Below are 12,542 nucleotides of genomic sequence, written 5' to 3'. Positions count from 1 at the left end.
AAATGGACAAAACCACCTCCCTTCCCACTACAGCACTTATCTGGCAGAACTGGTTGGATTGCTTCTGTTCTCTTAGCTCTTGGGGCTGTTGTTTTGCCACTCATAGAACTGCTTCCCATGAGTTTATGTTGTGTTTGCACTGGAGGGGTTGAGAAGCAGCTGAAACTGTCAGCTTCATTCTTGTCCTGCATCCCACTGAATGTGAGCTGTGTATGAACTCAATAAGCAAATACGATTTTTGGTATTGCATTAAGTATATTCCTGTGCTGTGCTCTGGTGGTATGTAACTGTTCAGGCTTTGACATTATTAATGGAAGCATGCCTGACTTCAGCATGTGCAAGGCTTAATCATGAGCATCTAACCCATCTTTTAACAATGAGGCAGAGTTCAAGTAGATTTGCAGGTGACCAGTTGTGCCAGACAAAACTGAATTCCTTCTTTGATAGAACAACCAATTCCTTTTTTCCTCCAGACAAAGAGAAGAGATCTAGTCCCATATGTCATACTTCACTTGTGCTCTTGAGGCTGTGCCAGACAGTAAACAGCTAATTCATGTAAAAGAGATGATCGTTGCGAGAGTTGGTGTTTACTGAAGGAAACAACTGCTTGTGGTTCTTTTTTTTATTTAGGGCAACCACCTCAAAAGCCATAAGCAACAACAAAAATTCCTACAGGAGTGATTGGAACGAGAGATGTTGACAATAAGGGGATTTTCCAAGAGCTCAAATTGAGGGCTAGTCTTGCACTGTTTGCAGTAATGACCTTGGCACCAAAAACTCGTTGGGATTTTCTTATGAGAATTTGTGGTGTGTTGTCAGTAGGTGACAACTGAGGAAACGCATGTGCAGCAGAACACATGCGTTTGGGACATGATACAGATACAGAAAAACCAGTGAGACTGGGCATGTCAAGGCCAATAACAACCCTCCTGGGAGACAGTAGAAATCCTTATCGTTGCAGCATGGATAACTGGAGAGAAGTGAACATGAGAGTGGAAGATGTATAGGAAAAGATATTCTGTGGAGAATAAGCTGCAATTAAGGCATTGTACAATGTTCTTCCAGCTGGAATATTACTTGCAGTTCTGGCTACTATATTCAAGAAACATTGATTGAAGCTGCTTGGAATTCAATGAAGGGAATATTATGGGAATAAAGAGCCTGTTATGGAAGGACAGTAGAGAAGTTTTTCAGTCTGTGGATAAGAACTAATGGCTGGATAAAATAAATGTAAATGAATGGAAAAGCTCTTGCCTCTTAAGGTGGGATCCTGGAAGAGCCTCTGTGGTCATTTGTCCAGTGTGTTTTCCCCCAACTCTTTCTGTACAGGGAGTGATATTGTTTAAACCTACCTTTATAAATGAATCAGTTGGGTATCTTACATGAGTTATTGCCTTTGTTTATAAACAGTATTGGACAGTATTGATTTATGTAATTGAAAATGAAAAATCATCGTTATGAAGATTTTGTTTGGGACCTGAGCAAGGTCAGTTGAGCTCCCAACACGCTGTGGAAGAAAACTTGTTTTTATTCTTGTGAATTATTTTTTTAATCTCTAATGTCGTTCTGGGAACACTGTTACATCCCTAAAAGGCAGCAGCATATTTAAATTATCCCAGTAATGAATAATAATATACAGTAAGGAATAATAATAGTTTCATTATAAGTGTTAACATTTTCACTGATAGTTTAAAATAAGGAAATGCTATTTATCAGATGTCAAAAACAGCATAATTTACCAAATGCAGAAATTTAGGATTTAGTGAAATTAATTCAGGTGTAAGAATATTGGTGGCCTGTATTTGACTCCTGCATAGTTTGCAAGGTTCTTGCACATAAAACCTAGTTTTGTGGTATTTTTGCTTCTAATTCTACCCTCTTGTTAGCAATTTGTGGGTCAGGCTGGGTCACATCACACTTCATTTCAGTTTTCAGTTCCTTCTTACTTCATCTACTTTTATTCCTCCATCATACAGGTAGTTAGGACAGTCGATATATGAATCATTGTGGAGATGACTGTTCCTGTAACATTTGAAAGAAAAAATTGTTTTTTGATCAAGCGTTCCCAGTAAAAGATAAATAATTCTATGTGAACCAAAAAACTCTGAGTAACTAGTGAAATAAGTTGACCTTTTTCTTTCCAGTTTTGCAGGTAGGAAGACAAACCTGATGAGCTGAATGAATTTTCTGTTTAGCTGCTGTGTCTGAAATAAAACTAGTTCATAGACTGCATGCAATTTCAGTTATTCATTGGTGGGGTATTTCTTGTTTTGCTTGTAGTTGCCTTGTGGTCACCGGTGTGAAGAGATTTGCCATTCAGGTGATTGTCCTCTGAACTGCAGCCAGAAGGTTAAACTCAAGTGTCCTTGTAAGCGACTGAAAAAGGTAAGTTTTGAAGTTGCATTTCTGAGAGTGACACATTTTCTTTGTATGTTCCTAGGCTTGTGTACATGGATTGTCTCTGGTCAAGACTGGAATAGAATCAGTTACTTGAGCAGAGCAGCAACAGCAGCTGAAAGTCTGGGTGGAACAATCAAAATATTCACTAAGGAACATAAAATTCATTGTAGAAAATGTTAGCTCCCAGATTTGCAATACCTTTCTCTTCAAGCACACTTCAATTTTTGTAGTTCCATTAGGAAAATAATCAGATGATCTGGAGTGATTTAAGAAGTCAAAGCACATTTTCCTCATTAGGAACTGAGAAGTTTATAATTACATAAATTGGAACAGTCACAGATGTTTTGAATTCCTAATTGACGGTTGTCTGAGGCCCTTAAAGCAAACAGAGGCATCAGCATCCTTAGCTTTCAGCAGAGATAAAGGACAAAGCTTATAGCTATCAAGTATGATGAGGGGAAAAACAGAAGCTGCTGTGACCTCTTGACAAGTGTTAATGAAAAATTCACTATCTGGCTTGAACAAAGCATGCTTAAATTATTTTCAAGACCCGGTTAACTTCTGAGCTTTCCACACAGATGCAGTTTCCCCAGAGTTCTTAGCTTCTCCAAGAAATGTCTTCAGAAATCTCAGATCTTGCAGGGCGCATGTTCAAGAGAAAGGATGGTAATGCCCAGAGTACGTGCTTCAAATTGAGCAGTCTCTGCTTATAAATAACTAGCTTTTCTTTATTTGTAAGTTGAAATGTTGACTTCTGCTGAGGATAAATTATTTTGTTGTGACTAAGTGCTCTTACTAATTTCAGTTTTTCTTACTCTACTGTGTTCAGTAAAATCAATAATATCATTGGTTGCGTGTATACTTCTGCTTCTTGTTCCTTAAGATATAGGTTTACAGTTGGACTTGATGATCTTTGAGGTCTTGTTTCTTATGCCAGACTTAATTGAATAAGGAAGATGGGTATTTCCATGATAGCTCTGTTACATCTAGTTGTTGCTGTCCCTAATTTTCATACTGTTTTTGGAAAACTGAAATGTGTCATCATCTTCTGCTGAGTTCTGACACTGTATAGCTATTTCAGACCAGTTCAGATTTTATTGTCCCAGAGTGCCGGGATGTCTTCAGTGATTATGTGGATGTCCAACTGAAATGTGGTAGAAAGAAGCAATGAAATTAATGTTTAGGATGCTCACTTTTCACTTTTACAGTGGCCTGAAATGGAACATTCCAGATCTGCTATTCTGAAAGTTTTATGGTCCTTAAATATGATGACGGTTACTTTTTTCCCCCCCCTCAATCTTGTAAATTTGATTTTAATAAGGTGGAAAGGTTGTTGAGTTAATTATATAATTAATAAAAATTAATTCTTATATGATGACAGCCCACTTATTCAAATAGCCATGAAGTGGTCCTTCTGATTCCTAGTGAAATGGTGTTTCCCTTCAGAAAGAGAAGAAAACACTATCCCCACCTTAAATATCATCTCACTGTTTTCCAGGTCAAGCCCCAAATCCATGTTCTCTTTTGTACAGAGAGCTACAGTGTAGATGGTAAATGCTGGTAGAACCAATAAGCCATTGATAATTGGACTGTGTATTAGTTGCAGCTAATCTGACTGCAGAAATATGACTCATTTCTGTAGTGTGAAAGATGATGTCTTTTAACGTTTGCTTTATGCATCTGCCCTTGTCTGAGATCGTAATTAGGGTATCTTTGATTCCAGAAGGTCCTTATGCATATTTGCTTGGAGCTGCATACTTACAGCAGATAGTGCACTTCTTTCTTAGCTTGGATAGGATAGTGTACCTGTATATTTAGTCTTCTGTGCCTGCAGCCTGCAATCTTGAAGATAAGGAGAAACAGAATTGAGTACCTAATATTTGCAGCTGAATTCTCCTCTACCAGTCTTCTGTCTGTGTATACTACTGGTGAAGTTGGGAGTTGACAGGACACGTATTCCAAGCTGCTCTGTAAATATGCCTCATCTGAACCATCACAATTAATATCAAATGTAGGAGCTCATAATTTGAGTGCAAAACAGGAGGATTTTTTCTTCCTTTTCTGGTGTTGAAGTTAACTGTTGCATCATGAGGCTATGCATGTAAACATGCAAGGTCGTATAAACCACTTGAATTTGTAACCCACAACTTGTAGTGGACCATATTCTTAACCATCTAGGCAGGTGGTTTATCTTAGCATGCTGGAATTGCTCTGAAGAAGTTAGTTTTTGGATTTTGCTGTATGCTATGAAAATTGTTCTGCATATTGTCAGAAAGCATGAAAACCAGAATAGCTTCTGGCTATGTTACTGTGCTTTCCTGACAAAATTCTTCATAGGCTAGTAGTATAGATTATAACTTTCTCTCTGTGCTGGTATTCTGTTTTGGTTTTGTTGGTGTTCTTTTTTTTTTTTTTTTTTTTCTGTTGTTGTTGTTTGTTTGTTTGTTTTGGCCTTCAATGTAAGGGGGAGGAAGGAGAAGGAAGTAGGGGAGATCTTCCCATGACCAGACCTTGCCCTGTAGTTTCAGCCAGTTTAGAGAATTGATACGAAGTTTCAGAAGAGTTACTTATTAGTTACTTTGCATGGTATCTTTTGTAACAGAGTTCACGAGGTTATATTGCTTTGTCTTAAATAAATAAGTGAAAAAAAAAAGACAAGAAAAATTAAACTGAACCACTTGATTTATTCTTGATTCAGTTTATCTTATCAGAGAGAAGGAAAATAGAAAAGGATGCTTGAATACAGTTACAGTTTCAAATAATATTTATTTATTAGCTTCATTCTGTAAATATACCGAATAAAATTGTTTTACAATTTTCCCAACAAAATGAACGTTATAATTAAATTTTTATATAGGGAAATGAATTACAAACAATTCAATTTATACTTAACAGGAAGTACAGTGCAGCAAGATACAAGAAGGCCAAGTTTCACTGGAGTGTGATGTGTTATGCAAGGAAATGAAACGGAAGGCGTCTGAGGTGGTGTATCCATTTTAGTTATGTTATCTTCATTGCCTTGAGAAAAGTTGGAAAAAACAGCAGATCACTATTTTTTCAAGACAGTAATAGCAAGAAATGCAGTGTAACTCAGCGTACAGTTTAATTGCACATTTAATTTTTGGACTATTGAATCTGGCTTATTGCTGAGAATTGCACTACTTGTAGATAGTGTCAACTCACTTGATGAAACACTATGTTAAGGTAATGCTCTATTACCTCTTTATTTTTAATGTACATTGGAACTGGAGATTTCCTCTTCAGCCAAGAAGTGCTAATCAATGATAATAAATCATTACTGCTAGTGAGAGCTATAGAAGCACTTCATTTAGGCCTTACTTTTACTTTGAAGGTTAGCAAAGTGTTATCTTGTGTGTTCCTGTCACACAGTATTAGGTGACTGCCACAATTATAGAGAGCTTTCAGCAACTGCATGTGCTTTTCAGCCCATTGTAAACATGGATGCTCTCCAATAATTTTGTTTGAAGTAAAGAAACTGCTGCATAATCTCACCTAAAGAGACAGAATATCCACATTGTTTTTCTAGGCCTTTTATGGAAACATGAGGAAGTGGTGCATGAGCTGGTTAAGTTTCTGGCATTTAATTTGCTGCCTTGAATGCTATGTAACAGTTCTGTAGAGTGATCAGTTGTAGTTCCAGGTTTTATTTTTCATAAAACTTTCTGATGGTGAAGCAAATGTAATTGCATTGACAGTTTCCATTACGACAAGAGCAGTAGAACAATATGAATATGCATTATCCAATATGTCATTTGGTACAAAAGTGCAGATTTCCTTTTGCTCTAGCAGTCAGGGCATATTTAACTACTTGGAATGAAGTGTGTGAGTGTAAATTACATACATATATAAGGATTTACCCATCAGTGTACAGTGTGCTGAATTGAGGATTGAGTTACTGAAAGCTTAGAGTGACTTTATTAAGGAATTTTCCCTGGTATTAATGAATATATATATTTATTTTTTCCCCAGGTTTTATATTTGTCATTTGAATTTTCCAGTTAGTCAGAAGTTTAGTTTTATAACATGGTAGCGTCTCTTATGTTCCATGTTTTTCAAACATGAATTGATAGAGGTTTTTCACAGAATGTTTTAGAATCTGAGTAAGCTCATAGCTCACTTGGTGAAGGTTTTGCTCGCTTTTCTGAGAACTGTTCTATAAATTATGGCTCTGTAAGATAATAGTTTTACCTGCTTTTACAACAGTTACTTATCACTTTGTATGTCTGGACAGATAAAAGAGGCAGAAGCCAAAGCTGTTATTGAAGAGGAGAAACGAAGACAACAGGTATCAAACTTAATTCTTCTTCCCCCCCAACCTCGTTGTGTTAATAAATCACTTGATGCATGTGCAGCCCAATCTGTATACTTTGTATAGTGTTTCTCCCAGTTCCTGCTTTCAGCTGTTATGTTGTCCTTAGGTATGTGCCATGGGTGATCTACAGTGGTTAAAAGCAAGTATATTTTCTCTTAACAGTTCTCACATCTGTGGGCAAAATGGTAATCATTTGATGTCGCATTAGAATAACTGTATAATGTATACATATATTTAAATACAAAATACTTCTGATTTTTATCCATCATTTTATAATTCCTTAAATTCACAGAATTACTAAGTAGCCTCTGTAAGGTTGAATTACTGAGTGAAACTTCTTACTTACTCCCCTTCGTGAGAGTGAAGAAACCTAAATTGGTCTCTGTCCTTCAAGGTCTGGTGGGAGTGGGGAATTTTTTTGTAATTGCTGGCTCTGGTGAATGTGTGTTGTCAGCACTGTAATCCAAGAAGCTTCTGTGCCAGCTGCCTGGAAATACTATCACTAATCTTGTTTCAGAAATTAACCGTAAGCTTGGTTGCTGGTGACAGCTAACTCAGGTTTATCATCTGGGCGCTGCAGCCTCAATGCACTCCTTCCAACAGGCTTGTATGCCTGTGACAGAGCACAGACCCCCCCGGTTGTACACCCCCCATCGGACCCCCCCCCACATTAGATCCCCCCCCATTGAATCCCCCCCCCCTATTGAATCCCCCGCCCTCCATTGGATCCCCCCGTTGTACCCCCCCCCTCCCCCACTGAACCCCCCCCATCGGACCCCCACCCCATTAGATCCCCCCCATTGGACCCCCCCCGGTCTATCCCACCCCTATTGGACCCCGCCGTTCGATCCCCCCCCATCGGACCCCCCCGGTCCCGGTCCGTCCCCACTCACCGCTTCCTCCTACGGAGCTGCCAACACCTCCGCACTTTACGGCGACGCTGTCGCAAAAGCGCCGCACCCCGCTGCGCTTTACGGCGCGCCGCGAACTGCAACTCCCAGTGTCCCCCGCGCTGCGCCGCGTTACGTCTCTCCGGGGACTGCAACTCCCAGCGTCCCCCGCGCGGCTCAGGCGCAGAGCGCGCGGTGTGAAAAAGGCGGGAAGGCGTCGGGCGGGAGCTGAGGTGAAGCAAAATGGCGGCGAGGCCGGGAAGGGCCTTGGGGCGGGATGGGCGCCATTGGGCCTCGTTATAGCGGGATAACGGTGTTATTCTGGGACGTGGAGTGAGAGAGACCGGGCGGCCAGGGGGGATTTGAGGGGAAATAGTGAGGAAATAATGCTCAATGGGCGTGTGTTCCCCTCAGGTGAGCGGCGCCATGGGCAAAAGGAGGAGCAGCCAGGTGACAGGTAATGACTTAAAATGGCCTCAAAATGGCCAAAAAATGGCCTTAAAATGGTCTCAAAATGTCCTCCAATGGGCCTCCAAGCGGTCTCAAAATGGTCACCAAATGGCCTCCAAGCAGCCGCAAAATGGCCTCAAAATGGCCACCAAATGGTCACAAAATGGTTTCCAAAGGGCCTCAAAATGGCCACAAAATGGCGTCCAAGCAGCTGCTGTTCCTCTTGCAGGTGTTGACCACCATGATGGCCCCAATGTCAAAGTCAGGGCAGGACTGAGGGGAGACAACAAGGGGGGGGACGACTATAGTGGGGACAACAATATGGTGGACAGCAAGGGGGGGGACATCAATGGAGGGGGCACAAATGGAGGGGACACCAATATGGGGGACAGCAATATGGTGGGCAGCAATATGGTGGACAGCAATATGGAGGACACTAATGGGGGGGACACTAATATGGGGGACAGCAAGGGGGGGGACATCAATGGAGGGTACACTAATAGAGGGGACACCAATGAGGGGGGAAACAATGGAGGGGACACCAATATGGCGGACAGCAAGGGGGGGGACATGATTGGATGGGGCACCAATGGGGAGGACAACAATAGAGGGGACACCAAGGGGGGGGACACCAATATGGCAAACACCAATATGGCGGACACCAATATGGTGGACACCAATGGAGGGGACAAAAATGGAGGGGACAGGGACACCAAGGGGAGGGACAGCAAGGGAGGGGACACCAGTATGGTGGACACCAATATGGCAGACACTAATGGAGTGGATACCAAGGGGGAGGACATCAATAGAGGGGACACCAAGGGGGGGGATACTAATATGGGGGGCACCGAGGAAGAGGAAACCAATGGAGGGGGCAGCAATATTGGGGACACCAATGAGGGGGACATCAATGGAGGGGACATCAAGGAGAGGGACAGAAATGGGGGGGACACCAATAGAGGGGGCAGCAATGAGGGGTATGTAAGTGGAGGGGACACTAATATGGGGGACACCAAGGGGGGAGACAGCAATATGGGGGACAGCAATGGGGGAGACATAAATGGGGGGGACACCAATATGGAGGACATCAGTATGGGGGCCATGATTGGAGGCGACGCTCTGGACAATGGCGGAGGGATGGACTCAGTGCATGGAGATGGAACAGAGAGGTAATGGGGGGAAATGGGAGGGTGGGGGGCAGAGGGGGGGCTGGAGATGGAAATGGGGCTTGGGGGTAGGAATGGGGCCTGGGGCCAGCAATGGGTCCCGATGCCCCCCAGCTGATGGGGTTTGGGGTCTGTTTGGTTACAGCCGCTCTGATAACGGAGGCCCAGCAGCCGCCCCACAGCTCAGCGTGATGGAGGAGCTCAGCCCCACAGCAGCCCCATTGGCACAGGTAGGACAGGGCCTCTGCCCCCCCAGCGTCACCCCACAGCTCTCCATGGTTATGGGGTAGGGAGCACACAGGTTATGGGGGGGTTTGTTCCAGGATGGGATGGATGGCTGCGAGCAGCAGGAGGACCAGAACAGCCCTGAGATGGGGGACCTACAGCCCCATAGCACCCCACAGCCCCATAGTGACACCGATGGGGGCACAGAATGCATTGAGGCCACCAAAGAGCCATTGGAGGGGGAGTGGGCAGCCAAAGCGGAGCCCACTTGTGGGGCAGAGCATGAGGAGCGCTATGGGGCTGGCACTGTGGGGCTGCCCCACATCTCAGCACCGGAGCACAGTGGGGTGCCAGGGGGGGACACCGAGCTGCTGCAGGTAATGCCAGAGTACTATGAGAACCAATAGGGAACAGCCCCATAGCACCCCACTGCACCCCACATTGTCCCACTTCACCCCATAGAGCTCCAGTTCACCCCAGTTTACCCCCCATTCCACTCTAGATTGCCCCAATTTACCCCAGTTCACCCCAAATCACTCCAACTTACCCCAGTTAACCCCAGTTCTCCGCCATTCACCCCCAAATCACACAAATTCATCCCAGTTCCCCCTCAGGTCACTCTCATATCCCCCAATCCCCCTCAATTTGCCCCCATTCACCCCAAATCATCTCAGTTCCCCCCAAGTCACCCTCAGATCCCCCCAATCCCCCCCTGTTCTCTCCCATTCACCCTAATTCATCCCAGTTCCCCCCCCAGTCACTCTCAGATCCCCCTTGCCCCCATTCACCCCAAATCACCCCAATTCATCCCAGTCCCTCCCCAACCTCCCCAATTCTCCCCCATTCACCCCAATTCACCCCAGTCCCCCCCCAAGTCACCCTCAGTTCCCCCAATCCCCCCCAATTTGTCCCCATTCACCCCAGTTCATCCCAGTTCCCCCCCGTCACTCTCAGACCCCCCCAATACCCCCAATTCTCCCCCATGCACCCCAATTCACCCCACATCACCCCAGTCCCCCCCCAGGTCACTCTCATATCCCCCAATTCACCCCCATTCACCCCCATTTCACCCCACATCATCCCAGTTCCCCCCCCAAGTCACCCTCAGATCCCCCCATTTCACCCCACATCATCCCAGTTCCCCCCCCAAGTCACCCTCAGATCCCCCCAGTTCACCCCATTTCATCCCAGTTCCCCCCAGTTCAGCCCTTGGTGCCCCAGTTCACCCCAGTTCCCCCCCATTCACCCCCAAATCATTCCAAATCACACCAATTCCCCCCCAAGTCACTCTTAGATCCCCCCAATCCCCCCCAATTCACCCCCAATTCACCCCCAAATCACCCAAATTCATCCCAGTCCCCCCCCAAGTCACCCTCAGATCCCCCAATCCTCCCCAATTTCCCCCCATTCACCCCAATTCATCCCAGTCCCCCCCCAAGTCACTCTCATATCCCCCAGTCCCCCTCAATTTGCCCCCATTCACCCCAAATCATCTCAGTTCCCCCCAAGTCACCCTCAGATCCCCCCAATCCCCCCCTGTTCTCTCCCATTCACCCTAATTCATCCCAGTTCCCCCCCCAGTCACTCTCAGACCCCCCCAATCCCCCCAATTCTCCCCCATTCACCCCAATTCACCCCACATCACTCCAGTCCCCCCCCAAGTCACTCTCATATCCCCCAATCCCCCCCCATTCACCCCCATTCACCCCAGTTCATCCCAGTTCCCCCCAGTTCATCCCCTGTTGCCCCAGTTGCCCCCATTTCACCCCATTTTCCCCCAGCCCCCCACCCCCTCCCAGCCTGCAGCCCCTCTGTGCCCTGTGGACACCGATGGGGACCTGGCCTCACCCAGCTGCACTCCCAGGTCAAACCCCCTCCCCCCACCAGAACCCAGAGCTCATTTTGGGCTTAAAAAGCCCCGGATTGGTGCCATTTTCACCCCCTTTGACCCCCAGGAATGAGGTGGCACCACGTGAGGATGCGTCTGCGGTGCTGGGGGGGCTGATCCTCGAGCTGTCCAACCTCAAGTGAGTGCTGGGGGGGGGGGTTAGGGTCCCATTGGCACTTATGGGGTCTCACTGTCCCCTATGGGGTCTCACTGTCCCCTGTGGGGTCTCACTATCCCCTATGGGCTCTCATTATCCCCTATGGGGTCTCATTGGTCTCTATGGGGTCTCGCTGTCCCCTATGGGGTCTCATTGTCCCTGCAGCCGCCGTGTGATGAGCGCCCATCGTGCCCTATAGGGGTCTCACTATCCCCTATGGGGTCTCACTGTCCCTTATGGGGACTCTCATTGCCCCCTATGGGGTCTCATTGGTCTCTGTGGGGTCCCATTGTTCCCTATGAGGTCTCATTGGTCTCTATGGGGTCTCATTATCCCCTATGGGGTCCCATTATCCTACAGCCGCCGTGTGATGAGCGCCCATCGAGCCCTGGAGTCGCTGCTGCGGCTGCGTCGTGAGCGGAGCCGGGGGGTGAACAACAGCAGGAGGAGGAGGAGGAAGATGGAGGGGGACGAGCCAGGATGAAGCTGCAGCTGTGAGTGGGGCTTTATTGGGGGAAAAAAGCCCATAATGGTGCAATAAACACACGAGTGTGAGCAGGGCTGGAACAACACAACTACACAATAACACAACAACACAACAGGGAACGGCTGCTGAGCTCTGCTCCTGGTGCAAAGTGGTGGTGTAAAGCTGACGGTGCACAAATGATGGTGCAAAGTGGTGGTGCACAACTGAAGGTGCAAAGGGATGCTGCAAAGTGATGGTGCACAAGTGATGGTGTACAAATGATGGTACAAAGTAGTGGTGCAAAGTGATGGTGCAAAGGTATGGTGCACAAGTGATGATGCACAACTGAAGGTGTAAAGTGATGGTGTAAAGATGATGGTGCACAAGTGGTGGTGCAAAGCTGATGGTGTACAAATGATGGTGCACAAGTGACAGTGCACTAATGATGGTGCACAGTTGGTGCCCAGCTGCTGCCTTCTGTCCCACGTTGCGCTCAGCACAGCCTGGGGATGACACAGAGTGCGTTATTAGTAATAGTAATTAGTAATTACGGCCTTAATTAACATC

General features: G+C 45.8%; 1 protein-coding gene and 2 long non-coding RNA genes across 3 annotated transcripts; 2 read left to right on the top strand and 1 right to left on the bottom strand.

Moving 5' to 3' along the window:
• Nucleotides 1-5,146: 5,146 nt before the first annotated feature.
• LOC146751855 (uncharacterized) lies at nucleotides 5,147-7,385 on the bottom strand. Its single transcript, XR_014941139.1, has 2 exons — nucleotides 7,080-7,385; nucleotides 5,147-5,418 (listed from the first exon to the last, which is right to left on the bottom strand). It is a non-coding gene; the product is annotated as an uncharacterized LOC146751855 (long non-coding RNA).
• A 298-nt stretch (nucleotides 7,386-7,683) lies between these two features.
• On the top strand, nucleotides 7,684-8,909 carry LOC146751854 (uncharacterized). Its single transcript, XM_085533586.1, has 4 exons — nucleotides 7,684-7,856; nucleotides 8,038-8,080; nucleotides 8,303-8,838; nucleotides 8,883-8,909. Exons 2-4 carry the CDS (start codon nucleotides 8,050-8,052, stop codon nucleotides 8,907-8,909), a joined length of 594 nt encoding a protein of 197 aa, XP_085389712.1. The 5' UTR covers nucleotides 7,684-7,856; nucleotides 8,038-8,049.
• Nucleotides 8,910-9,088: 179 nt separating this feature from the next.
• Nucleotides 9,089-10,395, top strand: LOC146751853 (uncharacterized). The gene is made up of 3 exons (XR_014941138.1): nucleotides 9,089-9,242; nucleotides 9,385-9,469; nucleotides 9,563-10,395. It is a non-coding gene; the product is annotated as an uncharacterized LOC146751853 (long non-coding RNA).
• Nucleotides 10,396-12,542: the final 2,147 nt, after the last annotated feature.

The sequence above is a fragment of the Coturnix japonica genome, unplaced genomic scaffold (genome assembly GCF_054131305.1).
Source record: "Coturnix japonica strain WE unplaced genomic scaffold, WE-NBRP24 Scf061, whole genome shotgun sequence".
NCBI lineage: Eukaryota > Metazoa > Chordata > Aves > Galliformes > Phasianidae > Coturnix > Coturnix japonica.
This window is presented reverse-complemented; position numbering and strand designations above follow the sequence as displayed.

What these genes read in the sequence shown, in the direction of transcription:
- LOC146751854 (XM_085533586.1), top strand. Translation starts at nt 8,050, where the DNA reads ATGGGCAAAAGGAGGAGCAGCCAGGTGACAG. An exon ending in GAGGAGCAGCCAGGTGACAG is followed by an intron (nt 8,081 to 8,302) that starts GTAATGACTTAA and finishes TTCCTCTTGCAG; the next exon opens with GTGTTGACCACCATGATGGC. An exon ending in GTATGGTGGACACCAATATG is followed by an intron (nt 8,839 to 8,882) that starts GCAGACACTAAT and finishes GGACATCAATAG; the next exon opens with AGGGGACACCAAGGGGGGGG.